At 37.5% G+C, this 23,935-nt stretch overlaps 1 protein-coding gene across 1 annotated transcript in view; it reads left to right on the top strand.

The window, feature by feature from the left end:
* SATL1 (spermidine/spermine N1-acetyl transferase like 1) overlaps positions 1–23,935 on the top strand; it is a 36,916-nt gene that overhangs the window by 12,724 nt on the left and 257 nt on the right. Inside the window, exons 3-5 of the mRNA XM_065900206.1 lie at positions 22,127–22,207; positions 22,606–22,707; positions 23,262–23,302. Of these exons, the coding sequence (XP_065756278.1) occupies positions 22,127–22,207; positions 22,606–22,707; positions 23,262–23,302 (224 nt within the window). The remainder of the gene's footprint in view (positions 1–22,126; positions 22,208–22,605; positions 22,708–23,261; positions 23,303–23,935) is intronic.

Below are 23,935 nucleotides of genomic sequence, written 5' to 3'. Positions count from 1 at the left end.
CAATGTTCTTGTACTATTTCCCTATTTGAGGGTATTATGAATTCTGACTTTATCTTCCAAAATTCTATACATTCTAGCCAACTGAAAGCCATTACAAAGTTCAGCATATCATCACCAAACTAGTGATGATGGCACAGGGCCCAGGGCCAACTTAAGCAGGACCTATTCGTTTTCACCCCTCTCTGTGATGGATAACTCTAAATTTTTTGTAACAGATAGGCTTGTAGAAGAAAAAGAGTGTGTCTTAGAGTATATGTTGCAAAATCACCAGCATCTTTTGAGTACTTATTAACTAAGCACAATATTCATGGTAATAACCTTTTCTATAACAGCCCAGGATATTACAGAAGATAGTTTACTGCTATGATTTTCAGTTTCAAAGTTCAAATGAAGCAGAGCTCTCTCATAAAACACCATTGACATAAACTCAGTTTCTGGAAATGTGCTTCCTTTAACTTTGCTTCCTTGTTTGCATATTTCCTAATAACTCCAAAGAGAACTGAATTATCAATTTCATCAACTTTCTTATCCTTTTTGGTCTGCTTTCACCCCAGAATTATGTTCTTCTTAAGAGTTTCTAATTTTACCTTTCATTTTCTCCAAGAATATTACTTCTACACTAGAGGTGGAGAAAGACTGTCATTATTCCTGTTTTAGAGTTGGGATTTCCTTTTAAACTGGGGACATTTCAGGAAGACAATAACTAAGTGGTTAAAGGTTAGTAAGATTAGTGGGTACAATTAAGGGGAAGAGAAAATAAAATTTCTTTGGGGACATAGCTACAGTATCAGTCCACTGCCTCCACCATACTCTGGAGGGAGAGGCTTTCCCAGAGAACTAGTTCAGGAGCAGGGATATTTGAAGAGACTAGAAAAGTAAGATTATAATAATATTTAATTGGGTTACTAGGCAGTTTAAAAGGAGTCTTTGAAGGGGAAAAAGCAGGATTTAAATTATATTAAATTTCTTAATAAGAATTAAAGCAAGGATAAGTTATTTCATAAATATTTCTTGAATTATTTTATTCTATTACTTGATTTTTTTTATTTTTAGTCTTTTTTTCATTGAAGTATAGTGGTTCAGTTTTATATATATATATATATATATATATATATATATATATATACACTTTTTCAGATTCTTTTCCATTATATGTTATTACAAGATATTGAATATAGCTCCCTGTACTATATAGTATGTCCTTGTTGTTTATCTATTTTATATATGGTAGTGTGTATCTGTTAATCCCAAGCTCCTATATTATCCCTCCCCTGCTTTCCCCTTTGGTAACCGTAAATTTGTTTTCTATGTCTGTGAGTCTCTTTCTGTTTTGTAAATAAGTTCATTTGTATCATTTATAAAGATTCCACATACAAATGATATCAAATGATATTTTTCTTTGTCTGACTTCACTTAGTATGATCACCTCTTGGTCCATCCATGTTGCTGCAAATAGTATTATTTCATTCTTTTTATGGCTGAGTAGTATTACATTGTGTATATATATCATATCTTCTTTATCCATTCATTTGTCGATGGCATTTAGGTTGCTTCCATGTCTTAGCTATTGTAAATAATGCGGCTATGAACACTGGGGTGCATGTATCTTTTCTAATTAGAGTTTTTGTCTTTTCCTGATATATGCCCAGGAGTAGGATTGCAGGATCATATGGTAGCTCTATTTTTAGTTTTTAAAGGAAACACCATACTATTTTCCATAGTGGCTGCACCAGTTTACTTGGATTTTTCCTTTTAGTCTTTTTAAAACTTGTAGTGTAGTTGAGTTACAATATTGTATTAGATTCAAGTGTACAGCATAGTGATGCAGTATTTTTGCAGATTATACTCCATTATATTACAAGATCCTTTTAGTTTTTTATTCATTTAATTTAAAAATAAATTTATCCTGATTTTACTTTGTTATTAAAATGGAAAAACCCAGAAAATTTAAATATCATTAATTGCTACTAATGGTATCAAAACACTCTTTTTAAGGATAGCTTTACTCCACCAATTTCCTCTGATTCTCCTTAAGATATTTGAGGAGTTAGAATTTTAAAAAAAATTTAACTTGAAAAGAAAGTTCTAACTTGACACTCCCTGGATATTTGCTGAAACTTGTATACTGAGGAAGATCATTTGCCTAAGAGTCCTATATATCAAATGCCAGGTATTTAAGCATCTTACATAGAGCTTTTGTCTGGGCTTCATCTACTGCTATTTTTCCAAAAAACTTCTGGGTTTTTCCGGAATTTTTTTTTTTTTTTTGCGGTACGCGGGCCTCTCACTGTTGTGGCCTCTCCCGTTGCGGAGCACAGGCTCCGGATGCGCAGGTTCAGCGGCCATGGCTCATGGGCCTAGCCACTCCACGGCATGTGGGATCTTCCTGGACTGGGGCACGAAGCCGTGTCCCCTGCATCGGCAGGCAGACTCTCAACCACTGCGCCACCAGGGAAGCCCTTTCCGGAATATTTAAAGTGAAATTTATTTTAAAAATGTATTGCACAAATATGTTCACTGGAAAGTTGTTTGTCTCGGTGTGTTCCTCCTTAGGTTTATCTTGCCTGGGACTCTCTGCCTTTCCTGGACTTGGGTGACTGTTTCCTTTCCCATGTTAGGGAAGTTTTCAGCTATTATCTCTTCAAGTACTTTCTCAGGTTCTTTCTCTTCTCCCTCTGATGCCCCTATAATGCGAACGTTGGTTGTTTAATGTTGTCCCACAGGTCTCTTAGACTGTACTCATTACCTTTCATTCTTTTTTCTTTATTCTGCTCCTCAACAGTTATTTCCACCATTCTATTTTCCAGCTTACTTAGTGGTTCTTCTGCCTCAGTTATTCTGCTGTTGATTCCTTCTAGTGTATTTTTCATTTCAGTTACTGTGCTGTTCATCACTCATTGTTTGTTCTTTAGTTCTTCTAGGTCCTTGTTAAACATTTCTTCTGTCTTCTCGATCTATGCTTCCATTCTATTTCTGAGATCTTGGAACGTCTTTACTGTCATTACTCTGAAGTCTTTTTCAGGTAGATTGCCCATTTCCTTTTTGTTTATTTGGCCTTGTGGGATTTACCTTGCTCCTTTGTCTGCAACATATTTCTCTGTTGTTCCATTTTGTCTAACCTACTGTGTTTATGGTCTCCTTCTGCAGGCTGTAGGGTCATAGTTCCTCTTGCTTCTGTTGTCTGCCCTCTGGTGAGTGAGGTTGCTCCAGGGGCTTGTGTAGGCTTCCTGGTGTGAGGGACTGGTACCTGCACTCTGGTGGGTGGAGCTGAGTCTTTTCCCTCTGAAGGGCAGGGCCGTGTCAGGTGATGTGTTTTGGAGTGTCTGTGAGCTCAGTACGACTTTAGGCAGCCTGTCTGCTGATGGCTAGGGCTGTGTTCCTGTCTTGCTGGTTGTTTGGTGTGAGTTTTCTTGTGCTGGAGCCTGCAGGCAGTTGTGTGGGGTTGGGTCTTGATGTTAATATGGACTCCTCCAGAAATGTGCATGCTGAATAATATTCCCTGGGGCCAGGAATTCTCTGGCAGTCCAGTGTCCTGGACTTGGTGCTCCACTCTGGAGACTCAGATCCAACCACTGGCCAAGGAACGAAGAGCCTGCAAGCTGCACAATGTGGCCAGAGTAAAAGGAAAGAAAAGAAAAGAAAACCAACAGACAAACAAAACCCAAGACAAATAGCAAAAACAATGGCAAACAAACAGCAGCAATAACAACACTACACACACACACACCGAAAAAATAAAATAAACCAAGAGAATAAACATACAAAAGAATTTAAAAATGAGAATAGTCAATAAGGACTAAATGAACAAGAACAAAAAATGAAAAAGAAAACAAAAACAGAAAGCAAACACAGGCGCTTCCCTGGTGGCACAGTGGTTGAGAGTCCGCCTGCTGATGCAGGGAACATGGGTTCGTGCCCCAGTCCGGGAAGAGCCCACATGCTGCGGAGCAGCTGGGCCCATAAGCCATGGCTGCTGAGCTTGTGTGTCCGGAGCCTGTGCTCCATAGTGGGAGAGGCCACAACAGTGAGAGGCCGTGTACTGAAAAAAAAAAAAAAAAAAAGCAAACACAAAACAAATACATAAAAATGATCAAAAAATATAAAGAACAAAACCAAAAATAAACACAAAACAACAGAAAACTAAAGTAAAAATAGAAAAATCAAAAAATATATTAAAATTTTTTATAGAATAAATAATTACAACTGAACAAAATGAAAGAAACAAAAAAAGAATAATAGTAATAATAATATTTTCCTAGGCTGTCTGCTGTCAGTGTTCTTACTCCCACAGTGAGCTAGAGCCAAACCCTGCCTCCCCAGGAGGCCCTCCAATACCTCTATTTAGGTCCCTGGACCTGCTGTGGGTACTGTGGGGGCAGCTCAGACTCTGGGCTGGCCCAACTCCTGTGTGTACTTTCCCCCAAAGTCCACTGCTTCTAAAGGTAGAACAGACTCAGTTGTGATAGCACTTTTTGTCCATTCACATACTCCACAGATGCAGGGTTTACCAAGCTGATCTCTGGGATTTATTCCTTAGCTTTTGCAGCTGCATGGAGAGATTTCCATTCCTCTTCCTTAGTTGCACCACCCTTGGTGCTCAGCTTTGGTTTTGGCCCCACCTCTGTGTGTGCATCACCCTCAGGTGCCTGTTTCTTTCCCCGGTGAGAGGGAGTGAAAGCAGTGGCTGATTGGGGCACACTTACTCACTTAGGCCGGGGAGGGGCATGGCGGCCACAACTGGGGTGTGTGTGAATTGCCTGCAGCTGCATAGACAGTTGCAACAGACCGGGGTGTGCTTGCTCTTGTGGGAGTCCCTCCCAGTGCCTGCTGAGGCAGGGGCTGGCATGTGGAGGCAGTGGTGGCCCTGCCCCTTTGCATGCCACTCAACAATGGAGCCTTGTTTCCAAGGTAGACCATGCTTCCTCTAGGGGCATTCCACCTGTGGAGCCCCTCACCCCCATCCCCTTTGTTATATATGCACAGCCAACATTGGTCCTGCCCCTGGACCTGCTTTCTTAACCCCATGCTTTAGCACTCAGCCCCCATCAGCTTTGGTGGATTCCCATTTCAGGCAGGGGTGACCAGGGCTGATTCCCAAGGAGGCTTTGGGATGGGCGGCACTCGGGTCCCCAGAGCCTACGCGGGTGGAGGAGACCTTGGCTTGAGGGGTGGGCAAGGCTGCTCAGATGGGTGACTCTCCCAGTGGCTGTGGAGGCTGAAGAAGCCAGCAGGTGGGGAAAAGGGTTGTAATTGTGGCTCCACCCCTTGTATGCCACTCAGCAATGATGCCTTGATTCTATGGTGTCCTGGGCTTTTTCTAAAGACTTTCCTGGCTGTGGAGCTCCTTACTCCTGTCCCTTCAGGCTGTCTTTTCACAGTCAACAGCTGTCCCCTCCCTGGGTCCACACTCCAAACCTCACTTTCCAACACCGAGCCCCCTTACACAACAGGTGACTTACGACTCAGGCTGGAATGTGCAGAGCTGCTGTGTAGGCCATGTGTGCAGTTCTTACTTTGTCCTGCCTTCCACAGACCATCCACTGCATTCTCCTTTGATCCCCTGAATGTCCTTTTCTGTCCCAGCTGCTTTCCCCACCGTGAGGGAGTTTATCTGGGCGTGGGGACCTCCCCTCACTTTCAGCTTTCCGCCAGGGTTGCTGGTCCCTGTTTTGATTCCTCTTTCCTTTTTTTTTTCTTTCTTTCATCCTACCTACCCAGTTTTGAGGGGATTTTTTTGTCCTTTTAGGTGTCCAAAGTCTTCCACTAATGTTCAGCAGGTGCTCTATGAGAACTGTTCCATTTGTAGATGTATTCTTGATGTACTTGTGAGGAACAATGAATTTCATGTCCTCCTATTCTGCCATCTTGACTTCTCCTCAATTTTAACTTGGAAAGAGGATCTTTGATAAAAGGAATGCTTAACTCAAATGAATGACCTGTCAGTGATAGAATTTCAGGTATTAATGGCTAAGATTTTAGGGTAGGTCCTCTTGCTTTGAAGACCACACCTACATGTAGAAGCTAATGATTGACTGCCCAGAAAACAATATTTATCCACAACAAATTTTCCATGTAATTTCAGACTGTTCTTTGACTCCTGAAGCCCATCCACAGATAGCCTCCCAGAAGTCCAAGGAGCAGGGTTTAAGTTTCTGATTTAAAATTCATTTTAATGATTTTCCTGGAAATCATCCCAGTGCAGTAAAGGTGACAAACTATTAGCCATACTTCAGCTACTGTGCTGAAGTTCTGTGGCACTCAAGGCAATCATGTATGTAATACATAACCTAAACAATTCCATATAAAAGCCCATATAAAAGCAGTAGCCTAGATTTTTTAAAAGAGTAAATATGTGGCTGGAACAAGGCACAGGTTATAGGTAAGGAAAACTTGTAAAAGAGTTTTGTAATGGAACTGTTTCCATATATATATATATATATATATATATGTATATGTATATGTATATAATTTAAATTAGGCCAAGTTTCTGTTCCCTTTGATCAGAGCATGTATTTTAATGGACAAAATAAAATACCAGAAGTTTTCTAGTGAAATCTATCTGCTGAAATGATGCTAGGCCTGGTTACAGATCTGTAAGAACTGGGTTATCTACCTTCCCATGCCTTCCATTCTATTCTATCCCCAAAAGTTCCCACATCATTTCTCTAACTGGCATTAATCCGCATGACTAGGTCATCAATCAAAATACTATGCCCAACATGTTAATTATTCTAGAAGCACATTTTTCCAGGTAGAAAATAATTTTAAAGGTTTTTTTTTCTTAGCTTAGTATCTGACGCCCAGTTGGCAATTAATAAATTTATTATTGAACGACAGTGAATCTTTCTATCCAGAAAACTTACCTTCCTTATCTTTCCAAACAGTGCCCATTGTTATCACCAAGGGAAAAATACATCACTAGATTCTCCGACTTCAGTGAACCTGTATCTGTGAAGTTCCTAACAACATTTACTTTTGAATTTGCCTCATGTACCTGACTATACACTAGATGTTTCTTGGAAATAATTCTAATGACTATTCAGTGTAGAAAAATAATAGAAAAGCTAAATTACTCTGCATCACAGACATGAATATAATGATTAATTAGGCTTGGGATGTTATTCTCTGATACATACATGTCCATTCACCCTAACTCCTGTTCACTGATAAGTTTTCAAAGCATTCTCTCTTTGCTTTGCAAGGGATTTATGAGAGTTTGCCATCTACAAATTGTTTCCATGTACATATATGTGTGCATCTACAAACTGTTTCCATCTACATATATATGTGTAATATATATATATATATATATTACACACACACACACACACACACACACACACACATATATATATATAACTCACATATATAAATACTCATTCCTTAACTGAGTATTTTTCAGGTTTTACTTACTGCCCTGCCACTAAAATTCTTCCAACCATCCTTTGTATGAATCTGTTTTATCTTATTCTTAATCAAATAATACCACAGCATTATTTGAGGATCTAGTCACTTTATGTCTAGGCAGCTATAACTTCTTGCTTACCAGACTTTCCATTTAATGCCTTTTATTATGGTGGTTCTCAAACTGTGGTTTTTGGACCATTGATGATCCATACGAAGGACTGTGTACTATTAATATCTGATTTTTGTTCCTTATGCAAACACTGAGTGCATACTAGGGGAAGGCCATGTGCTAAGTACTATAAAGGATATCAGATTATTAAATTATAGTCCCGGCCCTCAAAGAGCTTACAGCGTCTTAGGGAAGGTGCTCAAAACAGCAGCCAAGAGGCTCAAATTCCATTGGGCTCTGGTTGTACTGAGAATAAAATCCAAATTTCTTAGCAACGATGTACACAATCTGGCCCTTGCTGTCTTCCTTATATATTTTATACATTTTTTCCATTATAAATTTAATGCAATTCCAGTCAAAATCCCCAAATTTTCACGTGGAAGAATAAACATGTGACTATTTCTAGAAAAATATCAAAAAGAAGAGTGATGAGGGGAGAAGATCCCTATCAGATATTATAAAACTGTAAGTAATTAAAATACTATGGTAACCTATTATGATAGATGCAGAGATAGATCATTGGAACAGAATGGAGAGTCCAGAAATTCTGTTAAGTATATATGAGAATGTAGTACATGATAAAATGGAAACTTCAAGTCAGTTAATAAAAGATACATTATTAAATAAACAGTGTTGGGATAACTGGGAGAAAAAGAGAAAGGTGAAATTCCACCGTCTTACATAAACACACACAAACAAAACCAAATTAATCAATTTAATATAAGGAATTTAAAACAGACTGGTGGAGGAAGAGGAAGATGGTGGAAGAGTAAGACGTGGAGATCACCTTCCTCCCCACAGATACACCAGAAATACATCTACACGTGGAACAACTCCTACAGAACACCTACTGAACACTGGCAGAAGACCTCAGATCTCCCAAAAGGCAAGAAATTCCCCACGTACCTAGGTAGGGCAAAAGAAAAAAGAATAAACAGAGACAAAAGGATAGTGACGGGACCTGCACCAGTGGGAGGGAGCCGTGAAGGAGGAAAGGTTTCCACATGCTAGGAAGCCCCTTTGCCGGCGGAGACTGTGGATGGTGGAGGGGGAAAGCTTCGGAGCCATGGAGAGCACAGCAGCAGGGTTGTGGAGGACAAAGTGGAGAGATTCCCGCACAGAGGATCGGTGCCGACCGGCACTCACCAGCCCGAGAGGCTTATCTGCTCACCCCGCTGGGGTGGGCGGGGCTGGGAGCTGAGGCTTGGGCTTCGGTCAGGGAGAGGACTGCGGTTGGTGGCGTGAACACAGCCTGCAGGGGGTTAGTGCACCACGGCTAGCAGGGATGGAGTCCGGGGAAAAGTCTGGAACTGCCAAAGAGGCAAGAGACTTTTTCTTCCCTCTTTGTTTCCTGGTGCGCAAGGAGAGGAGATTAAGAGCACTGCTTAAAGGAGCTCAAGAGACGGGCGTGAGCAGCAGCTAAAAGTGTGGACCCCACAGACGGGCATGAGACACTAAAGCTGCTGCCGCCACCACCAAGAAGCCTGTGTGCAAGCACAGGTCACTATCCACACCCCCTTCCGGGGAGCCTGTGCAGCCCGCCACGGCCCGGGTCCCGGGATCCAGGGACAACTTGCCCGGGAGAACGCACGGCGCGCCTCAGGTTGGTACAACGTCACGCTGGCCTCTGCCGCTGCAGGCTCCCCCAACACTCTGTACCGCTCCCTCCCCCCAGCCTGAGTGAGCCCCCTGAAGCAGCTGCTCCTTTAACCCTGTCCTATCTGAGCAAAGAACAGACGCCCTCCTGCGACCTACACTCAGAGGCGGGGCCAAAGGCAAAGCTGAGCCTCGGGAGCTGTGAGAACAAAGAAGAGAAAGGGAAATCCCTCCCAGCAGCCTCAGAAGCAGCGGAGTAAAGCTCCACAATAAACTTGATGTACCCTGCATGTGTGGAATACATGAATAGACAACAAATCATTCCAAATTGAGGAGGTGGATTTTGAGAGCAAGACTTATGATTTTTTTCCCCTTTTCCACTTTTTGTGAGTGTTTATGTGTATGCTTCTGTGCGAGATTTTGTCTGTATAGATTTGTTTCCACCATTTGTCCTAGGGTTCTCTCCATCCACTTTTTTTTCTTAATAATTACTTTTTTAAATTTAACAACTTTATTTTATCTTACTTTACTTTATTTTATTTTATCTTATTCCTTTCTTTCTTTCTTTCTTTTGTTCTTTCTTTCTTTCTTTCCTTCCTTCTCTCCTTCCATCCTTCCCTCCCTTCTTCCTTCCTTCCTTCCTCCCTCTCTTTCATCTTCCCTCCTTCCTTCCTTTCTTTCTTTCTTTCCTTCTTTCTTTCTTTCTTTCTTTCTTTCTTTCTTTCTTTCTTTCTTTCTTTCTTTCTTTCTTTCTTTCTTTCTTTCTTTTCTTTCTACTTTTTCTCCCTTTTATTCTGAGTGATGTGGATGAAAGGATCTTGGTGTCCCAGCCAAGAGTCAGTGCTGTGCCTCTGATGTGGGAGAGTCAACTTCAGGACACTGGTCAACAAGAGACCACCCAGCACCACATAATATCAAATGGCGAATATTTCCCAGAGATCTCCATCTCAACACCAGCACCCAGCTTCACTCAACGACTAGCAAGCTACAGTGCTGGACACCCTATGCCAAACAATTAGGAAGACAGGAACACAACCTCACCCATTAGCAGAGAGGCTGCCTAAAATCATAATAAGTCCACAGACACCCCAAAACACACCACCAGACATGGACCTGCCCAGAACAAAGACAAGATCCAGCCTCACCCACCAGAACACAGGCACTAGTCCCCTCCACCAGGAAACCTACACAACGCACTGAACCAACTTTAGCCACTGGGGACAGACATCAAAAACAATGGGAGCTACAAACCTGCAGCCTGCAAAAAGGAGACCCCAAACACAATAAGATAAGCAAAATGAGAAGACACAAAAACAAACAGCAGATGAAGGAGCAAGATAAAAACGCACCAGACCTAAAAAATGAAGAGGAAATAGGCAGTCGACCTGAAAAAGAATTCAGAATAATGAGAGTAAAGATGATCCAAAATCTTGGAAATAGATTAGACAAAATGCAAGGAACATTTAACAAGGATCTAGAAGAACTAAAGATGAAACAAGCAATGATCAACAACACAATAAATGAAACTGAAAATACTCTAGATGGGATCAATAGCAGAATAACTGAGGCAGAAGAATGGATAAGTGCCCTGGAAGATAAAATAGTGGAAATAACTACTGAAGAGCAGAATAAAGAAAAAAGAATGAAAAGAAGTGAGGACTGCCTCAGAGACCTCTGGGACAACATTAAACTCACCGACATTCAAATTATAGGGGTTCCAGAAGAAGAAGAGAAAAAGAAAGGGACTGAGAAAATATTTGAAGATATTATACATGAAAACTTCCCTAATATGTGAAAGGAAATAGGTAATCAAGTCCAGGAAGCACAGAGAGTCCCATATAGGATAAATCCAAGGATAAATACGCCAAGACACATATTAATCAAATTGTCAAAAATTAAATACAAAGAAAACATATTAAAAGCAGCAAGAGAAAAACAACAAAAAAAACACAAGGGAATCCCCATAAAGTTAACAGCTGACCTTTCAGCAGAAACTCTGCAAGCCAGAAGGGACTGGCAGGATATATTTAAAGTGATGAAGGAGAAAAACCTGCAACCAAGATTACTCTACCCAGCAAGGATTTGATTCAGACTTGATGGAGAAATTAAAATCTTTACAGACAAGCAAAAGCTGAGAGTTCAGCACCACCAAACCAGCTTTACAACAAATGCTAAAGGAACTTCTCTAGACAAGAAACACAAGAGAAGGAAAAGACCTATAATAACGAACCCAAAACAATTTAGAAAATGGTAATAGGAACATACATATCGATGATTACCTTAAATGTAAATGGACTAAATGCTCCCACCAAAAGACACAGATTGGCTGAAAGGATACAAAAACAAGACCCATATATATGCTGCCTACAAGAGACCCACTTCAAACTTAGAGACACATACAGACTGAAAGTAAGGGGATGGAAAAAGATATTCCATGCAAATGGAAACCAAAAGAAAGCTGGAGTAGAAATTTTCATATCAGACAAAATAGACTTTACAATAAAGAATAGTAGAAGAGGCAAAGAAGGACACTACATAATGATCAAGGGATGAAACCAAGAGGAAGGTACAACAATTGTAAATATTTATGCACCAAACAGAGGAAAACCTCAATACAAAAGGCAAATACGAACAGCCATAAAAGGGGAAATCGACAGTAACACATTCATAGCAGGGGACTTTAACACCTCACTTTCACAAATGGACAGATCATGCAAAATGAAAATAAATAAGGAAACACAAGCTTTAAATGATACATTAAACAAGATGGACTTAATTGATGTTTATAGGACATTCCATCCAAAAACAACAGAATACACATTTTTGTCAAGTGCTCATGGAACATTCTGCAGGACAGATCATATCTTGGGTCACAAATCAAGATATGAAAATTGAAAAAAAGTTGAAATTGTATCAACTATCTTTTCCAACAACAAAGCTATGAGACAAGATATCAATTACAGGAAGAGATCTACAAAAATTACAAAAACATGGAGGCTAAACAATACAATACTTAATAACAAAGTGATCAATGAAGAAATCAAAGAGGAAATAAAAAATACCTAGAAACAAGTGAGAGTGGAGACATGACGACCCAAAACCTATGGAATGCAGCAAAAGCAGTTCTAAGAGAGAAGTTTATAGCAATATAATCTTACCTTAAGAAACAGGAAACATCTCGAATAAACAAACTAAACTTGCACCTAAAGGAATTAGAGAAAGAAAAACAAAAAATCCCAAAGCTAGCAGAAGGAAAGAAATCATAAAGTTCAGATCAGAAATAAGTGGAAAAGAAATGAAGGAAACGATAGCAAAGATCAATAAATCTAAAAGCTTGTTCTTTGAGAAGATAAACAAAAGTGATAAACCATTAGCTAGACTCATCAAGAAGAAAAGGGAGAAGACTCAAATCTATAGAATTAGAAATGAAAAAGGAGAATAACAACTTACACGGCAGACATACAAAAGATCATGAGAGATTACTACAAGCAACTCTATGCCAATAAAATGGACAACCTGGAAGAAATGGACAAATGTTTACAAATGCACAATCTGCAAAGACTGGATCAGGAAGAAATAGAAAATATGAACAGACCAATCACAAGCACTGAAATTGAAACTGTGATTAAAAATCTTCCAACAAACAAAAGCCCAGGACCAGATGGCTTCACAGGCGAATTCTATCACACATTTAGAGAAGAGCTAACACCTATCCTTCTCAAACTCTTCCAAAATATAGCAGAGGGAGGAACACTCCCAAGCTCATTCTACGTGGCCACCATCACCCTGATACCAAAACCAGACAAAGATGTCAAAAAGAAAGAAAACTACAGGTCAATATCACTGATGAACATAGATGCAAAAATCCTCAACAAAATACTAGCAAACAGAATACAACAGCACATTAAAAGGATCATACACCATGATCAATGGGGTTTATTCCAGGAATGCAAGGATTCTTCAATATATGCAAATCAATCAACGTGACACACCATATGAACAACTTGAAGGAGAAAAACCGTATGATCATGTCAATGGATGCAGAGAAAGCTTTTGAAAAATTCAACACCCATTTATGATAAAAACCCTGCAGAAAGTAGGCATAGAGGGAAATTTCCTCAACATAATAAAGGCCATAAATGACAAACTCACAGCCAATATCATCTTCAATGGTGAAATACTAAAAGCATTTCCAGTAAGATCAGGAACAAGACAAGGTTGCCCACTCCCACCACTCTTACTCAACATAGTTTTGGAAGTTTTAGCCACAGCAATCAGAGAAGAAAAGGAATCCAAATCGGAAAAGAAAAAGTAAAGCTGTCACTCTTTGCAGAGGTCATAATACTATACATAGAGAATCCTAAAGATGCTACCAGAAAACTACTAGAGCTAATCAATGAATTTGGTAAAGTAGCAGGATACAAAATTAATGCACAGAAATCTCTGGCATTCCTATACACTAATGCTGAAAAATCTGAAAGTGAAATCAAGAAAACACTCCCATTAACCATTGCAACAAAAAGAATAAAATATCTAGGAATAAACCTACCTAAGGAGACAAAAGACCTGTATGCAGAAAATTGTAAGACACTGATGAAAGACATTAAGGATGATACACATAGATGGAGAGATATACCATGTTCTTGGATTGGAAGAATCAACATTGTGAAAATGACTCTACTGCCCAAAGCAATCTACACATTCAATGCAATCCCTATGAAACTACCACTGGCATTTTTCACAGAATTAGCACAAAAAATTTCACAATTTGTATGGAAACACAAAAGACCCCAAATAGCCAAAGCAATCTTTACAACGAAAAACGGAGCTGGAGGAATCAGGATCCCTGTTTTCATACTATACTACAAAGCTACAGTAATCAAGACAGTATGGTACTGGCACAAACACAGAAAGATAGATCAATGGAACAGGATAGAAAGCCCAGAGGTAAACCCATGCACATATGGTCACCTTATCTTTGATAAAGGAGGCAGGAATGTACAGTGCAAAAAGGACAGCTTCTTCAATAAGTGGTGCTGGGAAAACTGGACAGGTACATGTAAAAGTATGAGATTAGAACACTCCCTAGCACCATACACAAAAATAAGCTCAAAATGGATTAAATACCTACATGTAAGGCCAGAAACTATCAAACTCTTGGGGGAAAACTTAGGCAGTGCCCTCTATGACATAAATTACAGCAAGATCCTTTTTGACCCACCTCTTAGAGAAATGGAAATAAAAACAAAAATAAACAAATGGGACCTAATGAAACTTCAAAGCTTTTGCACAGCATAGGAAACTATAAACAAGACCAAAAGACAACCCTCAGAATGGGAGAAAATATTTGCAAATGAAGCAACTGACAAAGGATTAATCTCCAAAATTTATAAGCAACTCATGCAGCTCAATAACAAAAAAACAAACCACCGAATCCAAAAATGTGCAGAAGACGTAAATAAACATTTCTCCAAATAAGATATAAAGACTGCCAACAAACACATGAAAGAATGCTCAACATCCTTAATCATTAGAGAAATGCAAATCAAAACTACAATGTGATATCATCTCACACCAGTCAGAATGGCCATCATCAAAAAATCTAGAAATAATAAATGCTGGAGAGGTTGTGGAGAAAAGGGAACACTCTTTCACTGCTGGTCGGAATGTGAATTGGTTCAGCCACTATGGAGAACAGTATAGAGGTTCCTTAGAAAACTACAAATACAAGTACCATATGACCCAGCAATCTGACTACTGGCCATATACCCTAAGAAAACCATAATTCAAAAGGAGTCATGTACCAAAATGTTCATTGCAGCTCTATTTACAATAGCCCGGATATGGAAACAACCTAAGTGTTCATCATAGGATGAATGGATAAAGACGTTGTGGCACATATATACAATGGAATATTACTCAGCCATAAAAAGAAACGAAATTGAGCTATTTTTAATGAGGTGGATAGACCTAGAGTCTGTCATACAGAGTGAAGTAAGTCAAAAAGTGAAAGAGAAATACCGTATGCTAACACATATATATGGAATTTAAGAAATAAATATGAAGAACCTAGGGGTAAGACAGGAATAAAGACACAGACCTACAAGAAAATGGACTTGAGGATATGGGGAGGGCAAGGGTAAGCTGTGAGAAAGTGAGAGAGTGGCATGGACATGTATACACTACCAAACCTAAAATAGATAGCTAGTGGGAAGCAGTCGCATAGCACCGGGAGATCAGCTCGGTGTTTTGTGACCACCTAGAGGGGTGGGATAGGGAGGGTGGGAGGGAGGGAGACGCAAGAGGGAAGAGATATGGGAACATATATATATGTATAACTGATTCACTTTGTTATAAAGCAGAAACTAACTCTCCATTGTAAAGCAATTATACTCCAATAAAGATGTAAAAAAAAAAAACCTGATTGGTGGTTGTTAGAGGGGGGAGGTAGGTGTGGGGGCAATGGGTCATGGTAGTTAAAAGTTAAAGGTTTCCAGGTATAAGATAAATAAGCTCTGGGGATGTCATGTACAGTATGGTGACTATAGTTAACAAAACCATAGTGTATATCTAAAAGTTATTAAGAGAGTACATCTTAAAAGTTCTCATCACAAGAAATAAATTGTAACTATGTGAGATTATTGATGTTAACTAACCTTATCGTGGTAATCATTTCACAACATATACATACATCAAATCATTACATTGCCCATCTTGGACTAATACAATGTTATATGTCTGTTATATCCTAATAAAACTGGAAAAAATAAAAAAAAATTAAGAAGGGAACAAAAATGACTATTTTTATAATCCAAAAGTGGGGATTTCCCTTCCAAGCTTGAGATCCAAACTATGAGGAATTGACTTGAATGTGTAGAATTATTTTAAAAAGCCAAATAAACAAAGTCTAAAGTTAAATTGGGAAGAACACCTCACAAGCAATCACAACAGACTTCTCCGTAAAGTCTATGAGCTTTATAATTCATAGACTTTGTGATATCTACGTTGAATGCTCAGAAAAACTTTTGGCTTTACTTCCTGATTTCTGGTTGTATCCAAGGCTAGTTACCTAGACAGTTGACCTTCACAGGAATTATGTATCAACATAGTTAATCGTCTCTCTATATATTGTCTTGTTGCATATGCTGTTTTGGATTTTAAGTTTCTAGATGACTGGAGTTAAGTCTGACTCACTTTTAATACTACCCAGGACGTCGTATGTTAATAAATACTCAATAAAATCTTCATGCCTATCATCTTTAGAATTTGTTACTAGGAATTCTCTGGTGGTCCACTGGTTAGGACTTGGCACTTTCACTGCTGTGGGCCAGTTTCAATCCCTGGTCAGGGAACTAAGATCTCACAAGGTGCTCAGTACAGCCAAAACGTTTAAAAAAGTAATTTGAAAAGTAATTTAAAAATTTTTGTTACTAAACCATAAACTCAATGTCTTCTCTACTTTGACAGGAATTGGCTGCCTGTGAAAACATGCTAGATGCAATGAAGTTAACAGCAAAGGGTAAGATGTTTTATGGTATTTTCAGAGCTAGAAAAAGAAGCATGGCATAATGTATGCACAAAGCACTACTTGTACCTAGATATGTGGACACTGTTGTCCTTGGTACACAAAGAAGTTGTCATTAATAGTATTTAGATATACAGTGCAAAAGTTTGTATAAAAAGCTATTGTTTAATAGCTTTGTCAGTGCACCACTATTTTATATTTTCCTCATTTTTAAAGTATGAAATTGATAGTTAAGAGCTTTTACATCTTTACAGTGTCAATAAATTTCAACTAATTTTAGAAATGTAAAATGAGAAGTGTAGTTGGTCAAAGACAATATAATTTAATGCCCAATGTTAGTAGTAGCTTGATAGGATGAAATGGATAAAAGCAAAATGACTTAAAATTATTTTCAAGATATTTACTGCATTTTGAGAGCCAGCAATATTAATAGCCAATGCTAGTGTTTTATGATGAATTGCAACATTTTAGGCAGGAAATGTGAACACTGAGAAAAGAGATGATTAAAGTGTACAGACAGTCCCTGACTTACTTACAGTATGACGTTGAACAATTTTTCAACTTTATAAAGCAATACGCATTCAGTAGAAACTGTACCTCAAATTTTGAATTTTGTCTTTTTCCTGGGCTAGCTATATGCAATAGGATACTCTCTTATGATGCTGGGCAGCAGCAGTGAGCCACAGCTCCTAGTCAGCCATGTGATCATGAGGGTAAATAACTGATACACTTACAACCATTCTGTACCCATACAACCATTCTATTTTCACTTAGTATTCAATAAATTACATGAGATATTTGACACTTTATTATAAAATGGGCTTTGTGTTAGATGATTTTGCCCAACTCTAGGCTAATGCAAGTGCTCTGAGCAGGTTTAAGGTAGGTCAGGCTAAGCTATGATGTTTGATAGGTTAGGTGTATTAAATGCATTTTTGACTTTTATGACATTTTCACCTTATGATGGGTTTATCAGGATGTAACCCTATTGTAGGTCAAGAAAAGTCTGTATAAAATTATACACTTGGAATTCTAAATGAATTTGAGGATCAGCTTTACCACTCCTGTAAAAAAGGATGTTAGAATTTTGATAGGGATGACATTGAATCTTTAGATCACTTTGGGTACTATTGACATCTTAACAATGTTAAGTCTTATCTATGAACACGGGATATCTTTTAATTTATTTAGGTCTTTAACTTCTTTCAGCAATGTTTTATAGTTTTTAGTATGCAAGTATTTCACCTCCTTGCGTAGATTCTTTCCTAGGTATTTAATTATTTTAGAGGCGATTGTAAATGAAATTGCTTTTTAAATTTACTTTTTGGTTTGTTCTTTGCTGGTGTATAGAAATAAAACTGATTTTTTTGGTTGATCTTGTAGCCTGCAACTTTAATGAATTAATTTATTAGTGTTAGTAGCTTTCTTTGGATTCTTTGGGATTGTCAATCAGTAGGATCATGTCATCTGCAAATAGAGATAATTTTACCTCTTCCTTTGTAATTTGGATGGCATTTATTTCTTTTTCTTGTCTAATTGTCTAACTTCCAGTACAATGTTGAACAGCAGTGGTAAGAGTGGGCATCCTTGTCTTGTTCCTAATCTTAGGGGGAATGCTTTCAGTCACTCACCATTAAAGTTAACTTTTTAAAAAAATAGGTACCCACTATCATGTTAGGAATTTCCCTCTATTCCTAGTTTTCTAAGGGCTTTCATCATAAAAGGGTGTTGGATTTTGTCAATTGCCTTTTCTACACCAATTGAGATGGTTTTGTGTTTTTTTCCCCCTTTGATTGATTTCCTTATGTTGAACCATCCTTTCATTCCTAGGATCAATCACACGGTCATAGTGAATGATCCTTTTAATATGCTGTTGAGTTCAATTTGCTATTTTGTTGAGTATTTTTGCATCTGTATTGATAAGAGATATTTATTTGCCTTTTTTTCTGCTAGATTTGAGCTTAGTTTACTCCTTTTTCTAGTTTCTAATGTGTAAGATTAGGTCACGACTTGAGATCTTTCTTCCTCCCTCCCTCCCTTCCTTCCCTTCTTTCTTTCTTTCTTTCCTTCCTTCCTTCCTTTTTTTCTTTCCTTTATTTCTTCCTTTCCTTTCCTTTCCTTCCTTCCTTTCCTCCCTCCCTCCCTTCTACTTCCTTCCTTCCTTCCTTCCTTCTTTCCTTTCTTTCTTTCTTTCCCTTCCTCCCTCCCTCCCTTTTTTAATGTTGGAATTTACAACTATAAGTTCCCTTCTGAGCACTTCTTTCACTGAATCCCATAAGTTTTTTGTATTGCTTTCATTCTCATTTATCTCTGTTTTCTAATTTCTCTTGTTATTTCTACTTTGAGCTGAAGTTGTTTGAGTGCATTGGTTAATTTCCACATATTTGTGAATTTCCTAGTTTCCATCTATCAGTTTCTAGTTTCAATCCATTGTGATTGGAGAAGGTTCTTTGTATCGTTTCAATCTTTCAAAATGTATTAAGACTTGCTTTTTGGCCTAACGTATGATATATCCTAGAGAAAGTTCAAGAAAAATTGTGTATTATGTTGTTGGGTGGGATGCACTGTATATTTCTGTTAGGTCCAATTGATCTATAGTTTTGTTCGAATAATCTATTAACATATTTATCATTGGTCTGTTTGTTAAGTACATTATTGAAATTGATGTAATGAAGTTTTCGAATATTATTTTAGAGCTCTTTCTATCTTCAATTCTGTCAATATTTGCTTCATATATTTTGGAGCTCTGATGTTTGGTGCATAAATGTTTATAAATGTTATATCTTCTTGGTAAACTGAACCTTCTATCACTATATAATATCCTTCTCTTCAGTAAGAGTTTTTTACTTAAAGTCTATTTTGTCTTATATTATTACAGACATCCCAGCTTTCTTTTGATTACTATTTTCATGAAATGTCTTTTTCCATCATTTCACTATCAACCTTCTTGTTTTTTTTTTAATCTAAAGTAATTGTCTTACACACAGCATATAGTTGGATCATTTTTAGAAGTTCATTCTGCTAATCTCTCTTTTGATTAGAGCATTTAATCCATTTACATTTAAAGTAATTACTGATAAGGAGGGACTTCTGACATTTTCCTATTTGTTTTCTATATAGTTTTTTGTCCTTCACTTCCAACATTGCTACCTTCGTTTGTATTTAGTTGATTTTTGTAGTAAAATGTTTTGATTCCCTTCTCATTTCCTTATGTATATATTCTATAGACATTTTCTTTGTTGTTATTGTGGGGATTACATTTAACATCTTAAAGTTATAACAATAAAATTTGAATTTATACTAGCTTGATTTCAATAGCATACAAAAACTCTTCTCCTGTACATGTCAATTCCCCTTTTATGTTATTGATGTCACAGATTACATCTTTATACATTGTGTGCCCAAGAACACACACTAATGACTAATTTTATGCACTTGTCTTTTAAATCATGTAGAAAATAAAAAGAACTACAAACAAATTTAAAATAACACTAGTTCTTTATAATTCCCCATGTATTTACCTTTAACTAGGCACCATTACCTTTATCTTTATTTCTTCATATGGCTTTGAGTTACTACTTATTTTCCTTCCATTTCAATCTGAAGGACTCCTTTTAGCATTTTATGCAGGGCAGGTCTAGAGATAACAAACTTCCTCAGGTTTTTTGTTTAGGGGGGATGAGTCTGGGGATACCTTAATTTCTCTTTTTTTTTTTTTTGCAGTATGTGGGCCTCTCACTATTGTGGCCTCTCCCGTTGTGGAGCATAGGCTCCGGACGTGCAGGCTCAATGGCCATGGCTCACGGGCCCAGCTGCTCTGTGGCATGTGGGATCCTCCTGGACTGGGGCATGAACCCATGTCCCCTGCATCAACAGGCGGACTCTCAACCACTGCGCCACCAGGGAAGCCCCCTCTCCTTCATTTTTGAAGGACAGTTTTGGTGGATATAGAATTCTTGGTTGACAAGTTTCTGCACTTCTCCCCTCCTTCCCTGTCCCCAGTACTTTGAGTATATCAATCCACTGCCTTCTGGCTTCCAAGGTTTCTGATGAGAAAGCAGATGATAATCCCACTGAAGATCCATTGTATGTGACAAGTTACTTCTGCCTTGCTGCTTTCAAGATTTTCTCTTTGTCTTTCAACAGTTTGATTACATGTCTTGGTGTTGACTTTTTGGGGTTTATGCCACTTGGAGTTTGTTGAACTTGGATTTGTAGATTGATGTATTGCATCAAATCTGGGAAGTTTTCAGTTGTTATTCAAATATTTTTTCTTTTCTCTCTCTTCTTCTGAGAGTCCCATAATTTGTATCTTGGTCCATTTGATGGTGTTCCACAGATACCTTAGGCTCTTTGCTTTTCTTCATCTATTTTGTTCCTCAGACTTGATAATTTCAGTTGTCCTATCTTCAAGTTAACTCATTCTTTCTTCTGCTTGCTTAGAAATTCTGATTTTGAACCCCTAGAGTGCACTTCTCATTTATTATACTTTTCAGCTTCAGAGTTTTTTGATGGGGATTCTTTTTTTAATAATTTCTATTTATTGATATTCCTATTTTGTTTATACACCTTTTTCTTGTCTTTGTGCATGTCACCCTTTAGCTCTTTTAGCACCTTTAAGACAGTTGTTTTAAAGTCTTTGTTTAGTAAGTCTGACATCTGGGGTTCCTCAGGTATGTTTTCTGTTAATTTACTTGGTTCCTTTGAATGGGCTATACTTTCCAGTTTCTTTGTACGCACTGTGATTTTTTGTTGTTGAAAACTGGACATTTTAATCTTATAATGTGTCAACTCTTGAAATCAAATTCTCTTGCTTCCCCAGGGTTGGCTGTTTTTTTATTGTTATAGGGTGCCTGTGTCAGAGATCAATCTGAGTTAAATGTTTAAAGGTATTTTAAGGTCTTTTCTAAGTCTGTGTCTTTCCCTGATCATGCATGGTGGCTTTCTAGATTCTTCTGTATACATGGTTGTTTTTGAATGTCTAACAAAACTGGTGTGGCTCCTTTAAATCTCCTAGAAGCTGCTTTAGTTTGTGGAGGTTAGAAAAATAGCGGCCAACCTCTAGGTCCTCACCTCAGCATTGAGAGTAGCAATCCACTCCAGCAATTCAGGAGTCTCAGCAGTCCCTACAACTGCCTGCCGTGAGATGAGGTAGGACATGATGGAGTTGGGGGGTGTGTGCTTGGAAACCACCACTGGGCTGATGGCTGAATTTTGCCAAAATTAACTGCATTTACCAGTCAAGCTGTCCTCTGGAAGTTGTAAGTATTCAAATAAACTCTACTGTTCCAAAATATTCACTTCAGGCAGTTTATGCCAGTACAGTTGTTGTATAGGTGAAGAAAGGAATTCTGGTGCTGCCAACTACACCATCTTCCTTTTCTCTACTGTAAATTTTCTAACATATTTTATGTGAATTGATATTTCAGATGTACTCAGGGGTGGCTTTGGGGACCATCCCCTTTTCTACTGCTTGATTGCAGAAGTACACAATCATCAAAAACCATTAGGTAAAATAAACCTTCCTTTTTCAATTTAATCTAGAGTATATTTTCTCTATCCTAAAAACAAAGTACAGTTTGATAGCATATAATTACTATTAAGCAGAGGAGAAGAGCATAAGTACATAAACTGAGTCTTGTTTTTAAGAGAAAATGTATGGTATGTACTTACGTTTGTAAATGCATAGAAAAAACATTTTAGGAAGAGTATACTCCACACTGTTAAAAGATGGGTTATCTCTTAAAGGTTGTATTATAAAGGACTTAAACCTTCTACCTTATACATTTCTGTATTGCTTGAAATTTTGTCCAGCAAGTTTTTATTACTTTAATAGTTATTTTGGAGGAAAGAACATTACAAGATTCAAAGCATTAACCTCTTTATACCCTCTCTTTCCTCTTCCTAGGCAAAGTGACTGTTGGATTTGCCATGTACTACTTTACATATGACCCCTGGATTGGCAAGTTACTTTACCTAGAGGACTTTTATGTCATACAAGCTTACCGAGGTCAAGTAACACTTATAGTATTACTTATACTTTAAAAATTAAAATGGTATATTTTAATTTAAGGAGAGTTAGTATAAATGTGTTTAAGTTAGTTTATGTAACTCATTTCTATTTCATGAGCCTGATCACTATCCTAGTTATCCTTGCTTATGGTGAAGACTCAATCACAGATTAGAAAAATATTTATTAGTTCCCATCAAGGCTTGAATAAGCCAAGTTATGAAAGCTATACTTTCATGTTTAAAACGTGCTTTTACATTTTGTGTTGGTTTGTCTAAAATGAATAAGAAATATATTCTGTGATAAGATGATAGTGATAGGGACACACTTCCTCTTCACTGATCTTTAAAGTAAATCCAAAATCTTTTCAATTACCTTTGGAACCACATGCCAATTAGGAAAAAGAGATATGAAAAACATTCATGAGTTGAATTTCAACACAAGCTATTACTAATATGTAACAACCAGATACAGGGTTTAAAGTAAAGCAAATAACTTTTTAAATGGAGTTTTTCAACTTATGTTTTTTTCATTTTGCATTATCTATTTAAAAGGTCTAGGTATTGGAGCTGAAATGCTGAAGAGGCTAGGTCAGGTATATATTACAATTAGTATTCTTATTCTATATGCTATCCTTTTCTTCATCAAATGTTATTACTTAACATGGCATAAATTAGATAATTTATCTTAACATCTGAACATAATCTCAAAATATGCTTAATTTTTAAATTCTAATTACACTGGATCTTCAAATCAGATATTCATACAGGTCATAATTGAGTTATGTTTAATTAAGAGTTGTGTTCTATATAACACACAACCACATTATATACCTCTGTGCTACAAAGCAGAAGTAAGCAAAAGGGAGATTAGAAGGCAATTTTACCCATAAAATAGGTCTACAGTATGAATATGAGAACAGTATAAAAAGATTCTTTTATATTTTGGAAATACACAAGAGAATTTTAGGTAAACTTTTTCTATAGAATAAAGAAAAAAATAGTGAAGTAGATTTATATAAAACCAATGAGTAGACTTTGCAAATGTGTTTTGGACTTCTAAAGAAAGTATTTTAAAACTTGATGGGAATTTTTTTCTTTTTACAGATTTAGAGAAGTCCAAGAGATAACTATTGTATTATTTTTTGGGAGTATTTTACACACACACAGTGCCTTGCATACAGACCTTTAATAAAATAAATGTACTAATGAAGATTATACTTTCAAGT

The sequence above is a fragment of the Phocoena phocoena genome, chromosome X, assembly GCF_963924675.1.
Source record: "Phocoena phocoena chromosome X, mPhoPho1.1, whole genome shotgun sequence".
NCBI classification, from domain to species: Eukaryota; Metazoa; Chordata; class Mammalia; order Artiodactyla; family Phocoenidae; genus Phocoena; species Phocoena phocoena.
The sequence above is the reverse complement of the archived record's forward strand: the minus strand, read 5'-3'. Positions and strand labels throughout refer to the sequence as shown.